At 41.5% G+C, this 19,311-nt stretch overlaps 1 protein-coding gene across 1 annotated transcript in view; it reads right to left on the bottom strand.

The window, feature by feature from the left end:
- THSD7B (thrombospondin type 1 domain containing 7B) overlaps positions 1-19,311 on the bottom strand; it is a 294,353-nt gene that overhangs the window by 25,720 nt on the left and 249,322 nt on the right. Inside the window, exons 21-22 of the mRNA XM_018568480.1 lie at positions 18,118-18,235; positions 7,872-8,017 (exon numbers count right to left, since the gene is read on the bottom strand). Coding sequence (XP_018423982.1) covers positions 7,872-8,017; positions 18,118-18,235 — 264 coding nt within the window. The remainder of the gene's footprint in view (positions 1-7,871; positions 8,018-18,117; positions 18,236-19,311) is intronic.

The raw sequence follows: 19,311 nt of genomic DNA, 5'->3' as shown, positions 1-19,311 counted from the left end.
TTGAGCTCAGGCTGTCATGAACACCCCCCCTTGCATGTGACAAAAGTAAAGGAGAAGCAACACAGCAATGAGCTCATCTCTTTGTCACTCTGCTTTCTCCTCTTATCAGCGCGCTCCTTGTCAGCACATGAACTGATCAGCACCTTGTGCTGCTTCCAACTCTCCTACTCTGAGCTCTGTTGCATAGTAGCATGCGAGAGGCTTTCTCCAAGTCAGGTACTTTAACAGCTTGCATTTTAGAAATACATTTAAGGATATATTAATCAATACAGAACTACTTTCATTAGTATATTTTATATCCGCCTGTCCTGGCTGGAAATGTACTACGGTCTTCCTGACTGCTGTAGCCAGAATTAAATGAGAGACACGGCCATTTTCAGCTGTTATGTTGAAGACAGAAATGCACAACACCATCTCCTTCCAGCGCTAAAATGATTTTTGTAGCCCGTGAAACATTATAAAAGCCGGCTAAGTGATAAAGACTTTACACAGTGTGACCTCTCGCTCTCCATAACGGGAGTTAAGAAGCAATAAAAATGATGGAGGGCTTGGTTAATGGAGACCGGTTGCAGAGAGAGCAAACTGTTTACTCCTCTCTACCTGCACTGCGCTCATAATTGCAGCACCTGAACAAGGAGCGTTTAGCTTCCTCCTCCCGCATACAAAGTGTAACCTCATCTGTCAGCTGCCAGAAACACCAACAAACATGGAGATTTCCATTCCCTCCAAACTCACAGCAATATTTTACCTAAAAAAAATAATCATCTAGGTCCAGGATTCCTGCAGCCAAAATGATTTCTGCAAACACGTGTAAGTTGTCTCCTGAGTGCCATCCTGGCAGCTGGTTCACAACATCAATAAACATGCATGCCGTGCTTCATTTCTGAAATACAACCACTGATTGAACGTCACTTCCCATTCACCGCACTGCAAATTTTTTTAAGAGAGAGAGAGTAAACTCTCAGTTATCCGGTATTCAACTAACCAGAACGCTCATCTAACCAGAAAAAAAAATCCCCTGTGTACTCGCTGATCTGCGGCACATATTATCCTGAAAACGACCGGGTGCCTATCTCTCTTAATTTCTCTGAAGTGTGTCTATTTGTCTTAACTTGCTTTTGATTACTGCATTACTGCATTACTGCATTTCAGTATGTACTGTATATGAAGTCAATACAGATTTTATGGTATGGTATAGTATGGGGTATGGCATTAGCAACTCTCAAGCAACCAGAAACTACATTTACTCGGTATCTACCAATCCCTGTGGATGCCAGATAACAGGGAGTTACTATACAGTATACACACACAGTATGGAAAAATATAATATACAGCCATTCACCCTGCAAATCTCCATGTACCTTAATTTCGTATGAATAGAGACAAAAACGAATGTTCATTGTATGTTTTCCTTTTAGGTCGAATGTCATGTAATACCGCATTATGGCCGCTAGATGGATGTTGAACGCAATGTAATGTAATACCGCAATATGGCCACTGGGTAGACATGTGCGATTCGGTTCGTTCCGAAATTCGTTTTGAACGAATTTTCGGAAATTCGGAGATTCGGATGCATCCGAATTTTTTTTTTTTTTTTTTCAAAACGAAACTAAACTAAACGAATTTTTTGCTGGTGCACATGTCTACCACTGGGTGGCCATAATGCGGTGCTAGATTACATTACATTCATTCAACTTATACATTCAACTTATTCAAAATATACTATGAACCAGGGGCGTCCTGAGGCCAGGTGACCCCCCGCCATGACGTAAATCGTGCATGCACGGTAATCTTGGAGATAATTGCCGGCAGATAGAGGAGGGGGCGCTTACCCGGCTGGATAAGGTATGCCGCCGAATCCCCTCCTCTCTCCTGCAGCTGTCGGGTTCTCGGTCCATGACCAACTTTTGTCCGACTTTTCACACGGGGTGACACCAAAATGACTAACAGTCACCCCTCCAATGGTGTCACCTGGGTGCGGGCCGCACTCCCAGCACCCCCCTTGTGATGTCACTGCTATGAACGTTCATTTTTGCCTCTGTTCCCACAGAACAAATGTGAACAGAGATTCGCAGGGCAAATGGCTCTGTGAATTGTTTGTAGATAGACAGGAGTTTGTAGTACAGAATTTTTTTAAAAAATATATATATTTTGTAAATATTTCCCGTTAGTTCAATAACAAACTCTTCATAGTAATGCTAAAAATGTATTATGGGTTAAAAAACCCCTATCAGGTTATTTTTTTCTGCCTGTACCCTGCAAGGGGGATATCTTCCTTCACTTCCTGTCCAGACGATTCAACAGGAAGTGAGAGGACACTTGTCACCATCACCTGTTCAAGTTAAGGGTCAGGTGACAGTGGTCACATTTGAAAGTGGCTGTTGGCATGTAATTATATGTGATACAATATATGTGGTTAGGAATAGATCGCTGTCCCAATCACTGTTAGGAATAGATCACTGCACACACAATAGATGGGTAGGTTCCTGCTGCAGGAATCCCAAAAAGCACATTCACTCTATGGTGTCAATGTATCTTTACTCTTAAAGACCAGCAGAGATAAGACTACACACACAGCTGGATAAGTCACAGGAGGCCAAACCCACTCCCTCCTTGCAAAAACAGGAATGTCCATCCAGTGTCACTGTACACAGGCTGCCAACAAACATGCAGTCAGGGTTTTCTTTTTTTTATTATTGTATTAAATGTCTTATTTATAATACAAAGGAAACAAAGATACTATAAAATATATAAAATGTCAGCTCAAAACTTGTAGACATAAACACAAGGGTGAAATATAAATAGCCAAAAGCCTTTCTACTTTCCCCTTTAATACAGTTTCAGTTTTTGTTTTCCATCCTAGGAAGGCCAGCAAGGAATCTCACAATGAATGGTGCTTTGTTGTGCGTCTTCGGAGGTCGGGTGCAGATTTGTGGAGCTATTTTCTGCGGAATTCATAACCCTTTATGTTCATTTCCTTATCACTATGGAAGAGCTTGTTTTATCCGTCCTTCTTTTATTCGTTTTTATTTGGCTAACATTTCACCTGTCACTAGGAAGTGTTAAGCCGGAATTGGACTATTGCTTTTTCTTAGCTGCCTTCACCGATATTACGACCATCATTATTATCGCTGATGTTCCTCTCGCTTTACATCTTCAGCCTTATGTCATCTGCATCATACAGCTGTCCATACACGGCGGTGTGGAGTGTGATAACTGCGTTTAATAACACTTCATAATGTGCAAACCGCAGTCTGCCATGACGGCCAATCCGATTTCAGTGTACTGAGGTGAGCTCATTAAAGTGTATATAAACTAGGGATGCACCGATACCAGTATCGGTATTGGTGCCGATACAGAGTATTTGGGCAAGTACTCGTGCTCGCCCAAATGTTCCGATGCCTAGCCGGATATTTGAGCTTCCGGTATCAGGAAGCTGGGCAGCGAGTCATTACTTGGTAATGAGGGAGCATAGCCCGGCTTTCCGGCCAATCAGGAAGCCGAGTAGCGTGTAATGACTCGCCACCTAGCTTCCTGATTGGTCGGGAAGCTGGCCAATCAGAAAGCCGGACGGTAAATTATTGCCTGCCCCTTAGCTTCCTGATAGGCCAGAAAGCCGACTTCATGCTCCCTCACCACTTGATGACTCGCCGCTTCCTGATTGGTCTGAGCCTGATGAAGGGGACCCTGCGAGGCCCCCGAAAGTACTTGCAATTGAATGACAACATTGTGCTCTATCTGTCCCCAAAAAATGGTATAAAATTCATTTCAGTACAGCGTTGCATGACGGAATAAACGTCAGTCAAAGTATCGCAAAGAAAGCGCTGAATACTGAAAAATGGCCTGGCCAGGAAGGGGGTCTAAACACCTGGTCTTGAAGTGTTTAAAATGGGCATTTGCTGAACGCAAACAGCTTGGTGTGCTGGTGACATCCTTTATATCTATGTACTATTTCACGGCGCCAACCGTGGTCACTGCAAGCACCCATTTGTATTTATTACAGAAATCCGGTAAGGAGTGCAGCAAGATAGATATACTTTTCTGCTAGTCAATCAGCCCGCCCCCCGGCTTCCTGATTAGCCAGAAAGTCGGCTCCATGCTTTTTCGTCACCGGCTCCATGCTTTTTTGTTGCTGCTAATCAGGAAGCTGGGTGGAGTCTAATCGGGAAGCTGGGAGTCTTTACAGGCCATAATTAAGTTTGTAAGCAATTACATAATAAAGGTAAGTACAGCAGGAAAGGAGGGGGGGGGGATCAGATTGGAGGGGGTAATTCCATTTTCCCAAATTTGCCAGGGAAAGTGGAACTATCCATTAAAGGAGGCCCAATAAAAAGAATAGGCTGGCAGTGCACCAAAATGTTTTAGAGAACAAACATGTATCATTCTTGGCAATGCATTGCACCACAATGCACGTTGTTGCTGAATGTTGTGCTGTGCTGCAACGCATGTGTATTGGAGCTGCGTGTGTGAACTCAGCCTCAGACTGGTTTTGGTTGAGGTTTCCTTAGAATCAGTAAGCATTAATCAGAGACATTAGAATGTGTGATCTCCACTGCACTACGGATGTAAATAGTTAACATGTACTTCATCATGCGCTACATAATGTGTCTGCACTACATAAACACGGCAACAGCGACCTGGAAAACGCACCGCACATTTATTTAATTAATGAACGGCATTTAGCAATTGTCTGCAGAGATCACTACAAATGAAGTGATTTCCTTGGCAAGCATTCCATGTATTTATAACAACATATTGATCTTCCTTGTTAATAGCTGAATATTTCAGCTTCAAATAAGAGGAGAACACATGCGTGTTCCCTGACACGCTGCGCTAATTATCAACCGAAAGATCAATGGGGAGCGCAATGGAAGAATGTTGGCCTAAGCTACAAAGACATTAAATGTTATCAAATGCCAGACGTCACACGTACTTTACATTCTACACATGGCTGTGGAAGCCAACACAGGAAACCATCAAGCGACAAGGAAAAGCCAATGTGGACATCTCAGGAGTGATTGATCCCCCGACATAAAATCAAACCATTCATCAATTCGATTGGACAGAAAGTCATGGAGCACAAGGAAGAAAGGGAATTGTGCGGAGGGACAGCATGACAGGGGGAGAAGGGGAGACAGGGAGACCATGGTGTTTCACCCCCTTCCTGGCCAGGCCATTTTTCAGTATTCAGCGCTGCGGTACTTTGACTGACGTTTATTCCGTCATGCAACGCTGTACTGAAATTAATTTTATACCATTTTTTAGGGACAGATAGAGCTTTCCTTTGGTGGTATTTAATCACCACTGGGGGTTTTATTTTTTACTATACACCAAAAAAGTACCCTAAATTTGGAAAAAAAAACATGTTTCCCTATATTATGTTATGAAACATTTATTATCACCCCAATTTTTTGGTAAAATATAGACGGGGTCACGTCGGGTAAATAGACACTAAACATGTCAAGCTTTAAAATTGCATGCGCCCACGAAATCGCAGAAAACGACAGCAACCAAAATTGGCCATAGGCGACGCTTTAAATTTTTTTACCGCTCATCAGTTTAGTGTTATAGATGATTGATGGCCCTAAAATCATTGCTCTCACTGCGACGTTCGCGGCGATATGTTACATGTGTGGCATAATGGGCGCAATCGTTTATTATTATTATTATTAATAATAATAGTTGCAAATAAAAAATAGCTTCTGTTTTAATTGATTTTTAATAACATTTTTGGCATGATTTTAACATTTATATACGAGCTGATATTGTTTTTTTGTATTTATTTTCTCATATTTAGAGGCAATGTATATAAACTGTATATTTATTAGGGATGCACAGATACTTTTCGAGTACCAGTGCAGATACTTGGCATTTTCATGAGAACTACCAGGGTTGCAGCGGTTGCAGCTGGGACCCGTCTCTGGCGCTCCACCACTGTCCTGAAATCATTGGTCTGTATTGTTTTAGAAAAACTGTCACATGACAATAAACAAAAATAAGTAAGTACTCTGCAAGTATCAGTACTTGTACTCGCAAAACTGGTATCGGTGCATCTCATTATTTATATTTATAAAAACAAAATCATTCACAGAGATGTCAGTGTGCTCCTTACAAATGACAAATGCCTCCTAACTTTTGAATTTTTCTCTAGTCTAGTCCTGGAGCTCAAAAGTATCTGTACATGTTCTTGTACTTGTACCGAGTACTGTACTTGGTATCTGTGCAACCCTAATATTTATATACAGTACATTTCTCTCTCTCTCTCTCTCTCTCTCTCTCTCTCTCTCCAGTATAGGTGGATATACCCCCAGTATTTACTGAATTAGTATAAGAAGTCAACTGACTTCATATATGTTTTGTAGCCCTGAAGAAGGGGAAAGCATTTGAGTCCCCAAAATGCGTTTGCCGTTCTATGCCGTCTCTTTATAAGCTGATATCAAAGTGACACTAAACTCAGGAGTTAAATCTTAAAAATACATTCAAGTATCTTATTTGTGTATCACTTGGCTGTAGATCCTCCACTCCTGTGATGGACTGCAATCTCATGTGTAATTTACCCATTTGTATTGAGATTGTAGTCCATCACGGGAGTGAGCTTGGAGCGGTGTGCTTCAAGATGGAGACTCTCATAGTTTAGAGTTAGGACCGCACTATAAGAGGTGCCTTGGCGCGGCAGTGCGGCTTACACATCCTTTGCAGAAGACGTGTATCCAAACCTCTGTCATTGTCCTTAGTGGTGAGACAAGTTGTTTTACATGCTGGTTTGTGAGTGTGCCATGATGCCTTTCTACTGTTCTACTGTTCAAAGCCCATTTCGTGTGCACCTTACTGTATAACTGGTAACAAATTGTTGAGTGCGGTTGTCGTTTGTTTTGCTTTACTTTACAACACACACAGGGGCCATAGGGAACAAAAGTAGCCCCCCTCCAGAAGGAAGGACAGTGTCGGCACCAATTCAGAGATGATTTCAACAGCTGAGTGATACACAAATAAAATACATTCATGTTAATAGTTCAGGTACCTGAATGTATTTTTAAGGTTTGACCTTTGAGTTTAGTGTCACTTTAATATTAAAAATATGTGGTCTCTCAGACCTTTTGTTTGGTGCCTTCATTAGACTGTGCGTTAACGCAACTGATGGATCTACTAATAATCTAAATTTAGCGCCTACTTGTTCTAGGGACTGCATATGAGACCAACGTTACCCAATAAGTTGACCAGCACTGGTCTATAGACATTCAACCAGTGTGTCCTCCTCCCTCATCTATGAGCTAAACAGGAACACTTGTGCAGTCTGAGATGTTATTGTAATGACAAATGCAAGCTATTGGCTCCTAGTAATGCTCTTCCCTCTTCCAGTCTGACTGCTCCTGTTCCATAAAGCTACAGCAGGTTGGTATCAAGGTAGATGCAGGTACCATTTGCACTGCTTGTGTAAAAACTTTTCATGAATTATTGCATCTATATATGTTTGTTTTTGTTTTTTCTCTGCCTGAAATTCGACTTTCTATTAAAGCAAGAGTGTACAGCAGTAGGAGCACCTTTGGTAGTTAATAGTGCACTTATCTATACAGATATATATTTATTGAGGATAATTACATCTAGAGACAATTATAAAAAACAGAGGGACCGGTATTCAGCAAGTCTGTTGATTGCAATGAATGAAATAAAGGGAGAATTTTGAAAATATGAAACAGCAAGCATGTCAATTCTGTGACAGTGACATGACAAAAAATGACTTTTGGACAAAATGAACTTTAACATTTCACTTTAAGAACACTTAAGAAAAGTTTTTCTTTTGTTTTCTTCTTAATAAGATACTAATAGAAAGCAGCCATCTGTAGGAATCGTGTAACTCAAACTTTACATACCTCTACTGTACACCCAGACCACTCTCCAAACCTCCAGACATAGCAGGGGGAAATCAGGCAGCCCTTGTGCTGGGTGAGATGAGCCGGGCAGGGTCTCCCATCTCCTTCTGCTTGCATTATGATGTGTCGGGAACGGATCTGCTGGCCTGCAACACAACAAACATAACTCTTAGATTTATAGGTTCCATGTGGATGAGGCTCGGTGTAAATAAAGTGAACGAGCGCAGACCAATCCCAGGAGCCTGATGACCGAAACACATAAATGATTTTTTTTGGCTCTACCCTATCTAAGCCTTTTCTACTCTTATGAGGCTAGTAGAGTCTTTAGTAGAAGACACGAGACATGTGCGATTCGCTTCGTTCCGAATTATCCAATCCCAATGCATCCAAATGTATCCCAATTTCTGTTTCCGAATTTCGTATCCCATCCAAATTTCGTTCAAAAACTAAACTGAATCGGACACGTGACTTTTCTGGCCAATCAGATGTGTTTTTCAGTTTAATGATACAATGAGTCTGAACACCAATTTTCATTACGGCAACATGGGAGCCATCTACAGTATATACTGTACATATAATACTAAAGATGAGACTCCTAGACTCGAATGGCATTCAGGATCTGAATTTCCACATTGCATTCAGGAGCTCCTGAATGGCATTCGAGTCTCGGAGCCATATACATATATTACTAAAGCTGAGGCTCCCAGACCCGAATGCAATTCAGAAATTTGGATCCCGAATGCAATTCGGGTCTTGGAGCCTCAGATTTAGTATTAATATGTATACGGTTTTCTGTGTTATTTGCAACGTATATTCGCACACTTATCCGAAACTAATGAAAATTTGGATTTCGTCCGAATCCGAAACCCAAACCAAATTTAATCTCGTATCCGAATCCCAAAATAACGAAATATTCAAACCGAACCAAATTTTTCTGCAGCTTACATGTCTAGAAGATACATTGGTGAAGACCCTTGGAATCGGGGTCCCTTAGAATTGGAGAAGACATATGCAAACCCTTTCGCTGGTCCCCTTGACATTTTTACATTAAGGGCTCATGCAAATGGTCGCCAGGGCCATACACCGCAAATTTCTACATATTTCCCCGCCAGGGAGCCACAGGTGATGTGTAAAGCCTCTGTAAGCCTCTGTACGTCAATAGATTGTCTTATCTGAAGCAATATCACAGCCTTGCATGAAGTCATAAGGCAGTGTAGAACTCCTTTGATTCATATCAGTACATTTGGCCAGTGCTGAGAAGTCAATAGTGGAAATTCAAGTATGGCTACTTTTTCTTCCCCATAGGAAGAAACTATGTAAAAACAGTTCTGTGCCTGAACACTACAGATCATTTGCGCTGTCAAAATAATTGCATAAAAATATGACACAATCATTACCCTAAGGAGAACTATGGGGAAAAGCCTTAACCCCATAGTTCTCCTTTAAGCCATGTATTATAGCAGTTGTAGAGCTGGCATTATTATACTGCCATCTTGTGAGCATTTTGGTTATTGCACCATGTTTTTCTGAATTCCCTCCCCTTGTGTGTAATGTACCGCCCTTCTTCTCCAACTAGTTGTTTAGTGTCATGGGCTGGCTATAGCAGGACCACATGTACATGCTAGCTTGGAAACATTATCATCCTTGACCTTCAAATATCATCTGTTCATTCATTTGCTGTATCCTGTTGTCTATTGTAATCTGCTGCATGCTATAAAGCTCTTCATGGAGAAAATGTATTTGATGAGTTCAGCTATCTGATAAAGATTGTGTGCAGTGATTATATCTGTTTATACAGGCCAGGCATAGAGGTCTCAGCAAGGGAAAAATCGCTAATACAACAATCGGAGTCAAAATATGATTATTAAAAATGGCTGCAATGGGAATGCATGCTTTAGTATAACATTACCAAATAGTGAACTGCAGCAACTGTCAAAGTGTCAAAACCTCTTTAATACTTCACTTGACCAGTGTTTTATAGAATATATGTAATGTATTAAATTGTAGGAAAGCCACTGACACAGTTATGTTTTTTTATGCATGTTTATTACTATAATATTATTAAAACCGATACAAAACTTATTTTTTTAATGTATTCTCCATCAATGTATCTGCTACCTTACCTGCACCTACTACAATACAGCCTTTGTTACTCTCTACAAGGTATAAATATAATTTTTAAATATAAAAACAAACAAGACATGAAAGCAAAGCGTGGCATAATGATATCATTAGGAGATACTAACTATAACACAGATCCACCAAATTACTAATAATTGGCCATGTTCAACAACTTGTACAATTAAAAAGATATTTGATTTAGAAATCATATTTTTTTTCTTTTTCGGTCACTTGTATGGGTAATTAACTTTGATCACATCGCACAAACGGCGCAGGGTCAGAGACAATTGCTTTGTGGGGCATTTAAGGGACCATTAACTCCAAATTAAAACTTGACATATATAATGTATATTCAATTATATATGGAAATGGTCTCCCTACTGTGAATGATAAAGATATTAGGACCCACCTGGGAGTCCAGAGACTATGTAAATGTAGGAAACCATAAGCTTAGTGCACTTGTATTGGTCACGGATCTCTGCAGTACGCACGGATAGTCAGAATAATTGCTATTATATTTTTTATACACTAATAGAGAGACTGCCAGATATTGTCAGACAAACTGATATGCTGGGTGAGCTCTCAGAAGAAGCATAAGGAGCCAATGAGTTATTTTACTCATGTGCCAACAAGGAACATGCTTAGGTCTTGTTCACACCAGAATTGTTTCAATTTGCTTTGCTGCATTTTGACACTAAAATGCATGGCCAAGAGAAGATCAATTGTTTTCAATTGGACCTGTTCTTACCAATACATTATAGTGTGCTGTGAGGAAGATCAGTATGCTACATCGTGGGTGTGTTAACCCGCATTATGCCATGCAAGTTAAGTGATTGAAACTCTTAACCCAATACAACACATGTCAACACACAGCACTGCGACAATCTCTAATGCCTGATTAGAAAAAAGAAATCCACAGATACATACCCTAAGGCCAGGTGAGGTCACAGGCTTTCATCATCTGCACCAGCAGTGTTGGTAAGTGACCCTTATGTCTTGGTCTGTAACATTCTGTGCTGTAGAACTATGAGCCTAAGCAGGCAAAGCTAAGCCTGATGAAGTGACCTGTGTGGCCCCGAAAGCGCTTGTTTATATGACAAGAAACTTCAATAAATGAACAGTTGCTTATCCTAAGAAGGATTTTGGTGTGCTGGTGACATCTCTCCACAATTGCTGATATTTGCGGCGCCATCTGCAGTCACTGCGAGCACCCAACCCCTGATTGCCCAGATTAAGGGGGCAGAGAAGGTTATGTGTTAGGGTGATGATAAGTGTTAGTCATTGGGTGCTAACTGGCAAAATCACATTTGTTTTCAGCAGTGAAAGCCTTGTGCTCATGTGTCAGGTCCCTGGCACCAAAAATGTATGTATCGTATGAAGCTAAAAAAAAATGAATCGGGAGTTAAGCACTACGTGCTCATTTCCTAGTCACCTACGCTGTAATGATAATGCCTCAAACTGCGATCCTGGCTCCTAGATCAGTCTCTTCAGCCTCTCTCCCCATCCGCTCCGGTGGGCTACGACCTGTGAGTCATTCCGTCCTATACAGTGTATAGGAACTGATGACGCTGAGGGACATTCCATTGTCAGAGGAGGAGAGAGGCTGAAGGGACCGGTCTAGAAGCCAGTTGGAAACGTGGTTCGGGTGAGTATATCTCTGTCATGTTAGCTTCCTAGGCAAAATGAGCACTTAGCAGCAGAGTGCAGAGTTAGCCCCACTGCAAGGGTTAAGATTTTATTTGCCTGAAGTTCTTTAAGCCGGTCACATGATATTGCAGGGTCCTCTTAGTCTTACTTAGCTTTTCTCCAAGCTGGGCGGCCTTTTCTGGTGCAGAGAACAATACTGATGTAATGACATTAGCGTTGTTGTGCTGGCTCTGCAACAGTACACCGTGAATAAAGGCTGCCTTAGTGACGCCCCTAAGGGGGCAAGCCATGACGTCCTGCATACACAGCATGTTATCCCCAATTTGTATTGGCTAAAAAGCAGCTCAGACGTCAATATTAACCTTCAATCCGGTTTCCATCACCACCACCACCATCCGCCATACAATGTCTGCTCTACAAGATGTCCTCAGTCTTCCGGATTGAGTAATGCTTAGTGTTACTCAACCCAAAAGACTGTGGCGAAGAAGTGCTATGGTGGGTGACGGTGGGAGAAGGTTTCGAATTGAAGGTTAATATTGATGCCTGAGCTTCCTTTTTTTTTTTTAATACTGCCTGAGGAGCTCTTTTAACCAGTTATAATGTAGAATAAAATTGGGCTTTAAATTTCTTCCTAGCAAAAACACAGATTTAAAATACTTTGTTACAAGATAATGGATACAACAAGCCATTTTATACCATTATTATGAGCCCGTCCTCGCGCAGCAAAGTATTTCAGTATTGAGATGAAAGCACAAATGTAATGTGCGCACCACTGACAGAGACATTCCCTGGTACTTTTCTCGGTAGGATATGGGCTGTAATTATTGAATAAATTATCTGTAATTTCAGCGCACACCTTCCCCATTCCTCTCTCTCTCTCTCTCCTCATTTATGGCATGTTAATATTCTTGACAGGTCACACGGAGTGCAATACAATCACAGTCACCTCGGAGAGTGTCTTCCTGGCCTTTGAAGAGATGTTTTGTAATAAATGAATCATTGATTTGCTACAACATCCACCTATTGTTACAGCTCAACCTCATTACAAATTCACTTTCCTAACAGCAGAGATTACCGCAAAGCTCGCAATGAAAACCTACAAGGAAATGGCACTACGGCCCTGGAAAAGGCTCTTTTTAAAAAATCTGCCCTATACTGAATGATGGTAACAGGGAAATGGGAATGGACACATTATGCACAGTTTCATTAAGCTCAATGACAATTGTGTTGAAAATAAATTTAAAAAAACTTGAATTGAGTAACATTTATCCGAGAAAAGTTGGCATTCATTGGGGCACTTTAAGTCCAGCTCGAAGCTATTTTTTAGTTTTTTATTCTTAAATGCACCCCACCCCCCATTTCCCCCATGCAAAAAAATGCAGTCCAGGCTGCAATAGCTTTAACGTCACACTAAACTCAGGAGTTAAATCTTAAAAATACATTCAAGTACCTTAACTATTACCAACAGCTTCTTTGTTACAGGTCGGCTCAAAGTATGAGGTTGAGTGAAAATCACTCACCTCATAGCTCTCCTTTAATCTTTTGATGGTTCTCGTTAAATGGACCCTAAACTCAGGAGTTAAATCTTAAAAATGCATTCAGGTACCCTAACTATTAACAAAAATCTTATTTGTGTATCAAATCATCTCTGAATTGGTGCTGACACTGTCATTCCTTCTGGAGGGTGGCTACTTTTGTTCCCCATGGTCCCTGTGTGTTGTAAAGTAGTCACTGCTCCAAGCTCACTCCTATGATAGACTACAACCTCAATACAAATGGATAAATTACACATGATATAGTAGTCCATCACAGGAGCGAGCTATAGGAGCGGTGGCTACTTTACAACACACACAGTGTTGTATATATATATATTAGGTAATCTGGGTCCACACTTTGACTCCAACAGGCAAACACATACCTCCTATGCCCGGGGCTTTCTCCCCTGTGCAGCATTTTCTGCTTAAAGCAATGTTAATTTATAATTAAAGAACCCCATCCGAATAGATCCAAAATGAAAATTCAGATAGTTCCGAAATCCGAATAACTAACCAGATTGAATTTCAGATCTGAAAGATTAACGAAATAGAAATCCAAATCAATCTAAATCAAAACAAAAGATTTTTTTTCTGCGGGTTTACATGTGTAATGACCACATGTGATGCTGAGCCTCCATGATTGTAAGAACTGAAATCCAATGAATGAAAGGGGAGGGACAGGGACAGTTGGGGAGGAAAGGACTAGATCATGCTAGATGTCCTCCAGCCAGGAAATGATGAGGAATCTATTGCAGCTTCTAATGCACATTATAAGAAGCTCACAGTGTGCAGTGAAGTCAGAGAAAGCAATTTCAGCCCAGGAGGGGAGCCGGTACAACTGGGCAAGACTGAAGAGAAGGCCGGGGTTCAGCTTTATGTGGCATATGTTATATTTGAGAAATAAACACTTTGAACACTGCACTTTCATGAAGACTTTTTAAGGTTTTCTCACTATAAATTGTGTTTACTGTAGGTCATGTCTGATGCACCATGAAATGTAAGTGTAACAATGTAATAAAAACAGATCAACATCTCCAGTCAGAGCGCCGGGCTACTCCTCTGAACAAGCAGCGAGCTGAGATGACCTTGAAGAGAAGAGAACGGCAGCGTTTCCTAATTCTATTTAGCTTAATAAAAGTATTTGGTGAATCGCAAAATCTCGCATTGCATTTCCGAGAGGAGATCTCACCAAACATGCTAAACATGTTTCCCAGACATTTCCTGTTCAGAGTTTAGCTGCAGAGCACACAGAGCCGCCGTAATCCTGCTGGGAAGAGTCACGGATTGTGATTATTATTATCTGCTTTTATATACAATGAAAATGAGAAGAAGAGCCGGAAAGTATATAGAAATAACACAAACTAATTAAGGGCACACGGATCGCTACCGTGATAGCTGAGCCACTGCAAGTGTTTCTTCCTCAAAATGAAATTTATACAAATCACTCATGGCCCATCAGAGAGGATATTATGAATGAGAGATGAGAGAGAGAGAGAGAAAATGAGAAAGGAGTGAATGTATGCAAGAGAGAGGGGTGAATGTATGAGAGAAAATAATGAGAGATGGGTGAATGTATGAGAGAAAAGAGAGAGAACTGAATGTATAAGAGAGAAACAGAGAGTGGAAGGAGAGAGAGAGAGAGACAATGTGATTGGAATGAATGAAAGTATGCAAGAGAGAGAATGAGAGAGAGAATAGAAGAGGAGAGAAATCATGAGAATGGGAGAGAGGTGAATGTATGAGAGAGGGCGGGGAAAAAGAATGAGAAAGGAGTGAATGTATGCAAGAGAGGGAGATAATGAGAGAAGAGTGAATGTATGAGAGGGAGAGAGAATGAGAAAGAGGAGAATGTAAGGGAGAGAAAGAATGACAGAGGAGTGAACGTGTGAGGGGGGAGAGAGTAAGAGATAAGTAATTGTATGAGGGAAGAGAGAGAATGAGAGCGAAGTGAATGTATTAGAGAAAGAGAGGAGCAAGAGAATGAAAGAGGAGTAAATGTATGAGAGAGAGGAGTGAATGTATACTAGAGGGGGGAAGAGAGAGATAATGTATGAGAGAGGTGTGAATGTATCAAAGAGAGAATGAGAGGATTGAATGAGAGAGAGAGAGGGAGAGAGAGGAGTGAATGTATGAGAGAGAATGAGAGGTGAGTAAATTCATGAGAGAGGAGTGAATATGAGAGAGAGAATGAGAAAGGAGTGAATGTAAAGATGTAAAGGAGAAAAAGAATGACAGAGGAGTGAATGTACAAGGTGGTGGGGGGGATAAGAGAAAAGATAGAAAAAAGAAAATGAGAAAGAGGTGAATGTAAGGGAGAGAGAGAATGTATGAGAGAGGGAGAGAATAAGAGCAAAGTTAATGTATTAGAGGGAGAGAAGGGGAGGAATTGATGAGAGAGAGAACGAGAGAGAGAGAGAGAGAGAATGAGAGAGGGGTGAATGTACGAGAGCGGGAGAACCAATGAAAAAGAAAATGAGAGAGGAAGAGAGAATAAGGTACAGACAATATGGAAAGAGAATACATAGGAAAAAAGAGAGAATGAACAAGAAAGAGAGAGAAAGGGGAAGGGGGATGTGACTACAGAATAATAGAGAAAGGGGGAGACAGAGAGGAAGAATACATGAGAATGAGGGAGAGTGAGAAAGAGGTAGAATGAGAAAAAAGTAAGGAAAGAAGGAAGGAAGAAAAGAGAGAAAGCAGGAAGGAAGCAAGGTAGGATGGAAAATGCGAGAGCACAAATAGAAAAAAGAATGAACAAGACAGACAAAGAAAACGCATAACTGAATGAGAGAGAAGCAGCATGAATCCCCGAGAGGCAGAGAATGGAAGAGATACAGAAGAAGGACCGGGAGAATCTGATTCATCAAGCTGTTACATAGTTACATAGTATTTGAGGTTGAATAAAGACATTAGTCCATCAAGTCCAACCTATTAGGATCTCATTCTAGGAGTACCCGTACCCCTGTATATTACGGTCCCTTAAGAAATCGTCCAAAAGTTTCTTGAACAATTCCACATTATTTGCTGAAATCACCGCCTGTGGCAGTGAGTTCCAGACCCTAACTGATCTTACTGTGAAGAACCCCCTTCGCCCCTTGTGCTGGAATTTTTTTTCCATCAATTTTAGGTGATGGCCTCTAGTTTTTGTAACGGAGTTAATTTTAAACAGTTTATCGCTAATGTTGCTACCACCATTAAACATTTTGTACATGGAAATCATATCCCCCCTTAATCTCCTCACCTCTAATGTGAACATGTTTAAATTTAGTAGCCTCGTCTCGTAGCTCTGGTCCTCCATACCCCTAATTAGTTTGGTTGCCCTTCGCTGGACTTTTTCCAACTCAAGGACATCTTTTCTTAGTACTGGTGACCAGAACTGGACCGCGTACTCCAGATGAGGTCGAACCAATGATCTATAAAGTGGCAAAATTATAGACTTGTCCCTGCAATACATCCCCTTTTTAATACAGGACAAGACCCTGCTAGCTTTGTTTACAGCAGCCTGGCACTGCAAACTACCTTTCAGTTTGTGGTCTACAATGACCCCCAAATCCTTCTCCATTTCTGACTTCCCCAGCGGCATAACCCATAATAAGCTGTGATATGTAACAGTAGCATATGGAATGACATCATATGTTATAAAATCACTTTGGTTCATTAAGTATAGAAAAGGTTCATGTGTTAATAACAAGTCGAATTAGCAATCACCTTGCAGTTTTATCACCTTACTCACAAAAACATGTTCATTAGATGAAAATAGTTTTTAACACGTTTAGATATAAAAGTGATCATGTGAAGGTATAAACCTGGAACCTACCATTGCTGAGTTGTATTTAAAGCTGCAGGCTCTGGGGCTGTCATCCTGACAGATCTAAATGTATATACCCTGTTTCCCCGAAAATAAGACCTACCCCGAAAGTAAGACCTAGCACTATTTTTTAAGATTCCTGTAATATAAGACCTACCCCGAAAATAAGACCTAGTTTGGTGGTAGCATGTGAGGGGGAACTTGCAGAGCAGGAGAGATGGTATCAGTCTGCAGGGACATACTGTATTAAGGGGATGACAGGGGACTCCCTCCGGCCAGCGCAGTGACAGGGAGCACTCTAGTACCAAACTTCACCAACTGCTGTCCCCCTGAAGGCACTTCTTAATGTAATGGTACTGTACTGTGTACCGGTAAATGGTACCGTACTTTACCGCCCTGTCCACTGTATGATGTCCCCACTGCTGCACCGCTGGTACCACTGTCCCTGGTGGCAAAGGAAGCCGGCGCTGTAGAAAGCAAGGCTGCGGCGGCGGAGGGAGCAGAGCCGCATTAGCCAATACTTCCTCTATAGCGCCAATTACTGTGACAGGCGGAGTGATACCAGATAACTTTGGATTGTTGTACATGAATAACTTTTAGATTGTTGTACATTTTGTTGCACATTAAAAAAAAAAAAGACATCCCCTGAAAATAAGACCTAGTGTGTTTTTTTGAGGCAAAAAAATATATAAGACAGTGTCTTATTTTCGGGGAAACACAGTAGCTGCTCTCATGTAAGGGCTTCAGGCGCAGCCGCTATCCAACAATTCTGGGTGTATCTAATAACCTGTCCTTCGTAGGGTGCTGTGGTGCCTTCCCTTGCCCCCTATATCACTACTGTGTTCTGTGGGGATGTAGCGGCTGATGGGAGGAACCACAGCACCCCGCAAGGGACCCATTGTCAGCAATAGACTCAATTTCACCTTCCTGACAGGTACAGGAATCCGCCACAAGCTGAGTCATTTGTGGCACGGACGGGAGAAAGATTTCTCAAGAGCGATTGAGTGTCAACGACACTTTTTATGAACTCCAGGAACTGACTTGTAACTGAAGAACTGTAAATAGGCACGTAGAGTCTCATCCACAAGACTATAGGTCATATACCCCTGGAGGCCACAGACCACGTCACACTCACCTCCAGTGCCACATGATTGCGAACAAGGAGACCAAGGCGACCAGTCCGAGACATGGCAATCGATCGTGCATTCCACAAGGCAGCGAAGACTCATCTTTTCAGGCTTCTTCAACTCTAGCTATATGGAAAGAAATTGTTAAAAAGTAAGAATTATATTGGGAAAAAAACAATGTTGGGTACGCTGTGTGAATGGGAACACAAAACAAATATTTACTGGGGTTTTCTCAAATTTGACTGCAAACATAGAACTACACCTTAAAGTAGAACTGGAGCCAAAACCTTTTTATTCTGTGTTGGATACAACAATGGAGGGTTATAACCCCATCAACTTTTCTTGTCATCTGTTTCCGATTGGGAGATTTCCCTTCACTTCCTGTACAATAGCCATGACAGGAAGTGAGAGAAAATCCCTCCAAAGGGAAGAAAATCCCTGGAGGTCAGCAGGGTTATCAGAACTAGTTTCCCCACTGGAAGATTTCCCATCTATGCCTGTTCTGGTGACAACCCAAAATTTAGGATTTTCTTTCACTATAAGTGATCATGGTCACCAGGACAAATAGAGAAAGTGAATCTCCCTAACGGGGACACAGACAGCAATGAAAACCTGGTGGCAGTCATAATCCCTCTCCACTTCATCCAAAACTAAAAAGTGTTGGCTTCAGTTGCACTTGAATGACGCCCTTTATTTCTTTAAAGGAGAACTATGAGGTGAGTGATTTTCACCCAACCTCATAGTTCGAGCCGACGTGTGACAACAAAACTGTCACAGGTTGGCTCAATAGATCGGCAAGTGAGCGAACACATACCGTCGCTCGCTCACTTTCCGATCATCTCCTTGCAGAGAGTAGTGACTGACAGTCACTGCTCCCACAGGGATTGCCCCCCCCCCTTCCCGCTACGATCCTCCAGTGCTGAGGGAGGAACAAACGGAGGAGAGGGTGGGCACAGCTGGCTCTGCCAGTAGATAGGCAGAGCCCACTGTCACTTATGCAGCTGGGTGGATCTCGACAGCATTGTGGGGATCAGTCCCGGCTGCGGCTCTCTCAAATTATAGCGAGCTGTAGCTCCCTATATACTGAGCTTTGGGTCACGGGAAGATGCTAGTATATGTCCTCTCGTGACCCTTAAGAGAACTATGGTTCTTTTACTTATTTAGTATTTATTTATTTACTTATTTATTAATATAATTATTTA

Source organism: Nanorana parkeri, unplaced genomic scaffold, assembly GCF_000935625.1.
Source record: "Nanorana parkeri isolate BGI_ZX_2015 unplaced genomic scaffold, ASM93562v1 scaffold1194, whole genome shotgun sequence".
Lineage (NCBI taxonomy): Eukaryota > Metazoa > Chordata > Amphibia > Anura > Dicroglossidae > Nanorana > Nanorana parkeri.
Note: the sequence above shows the minus strand (reverse complement) of the source record. Positions and strands in the feature narration are given on the sequence as shown.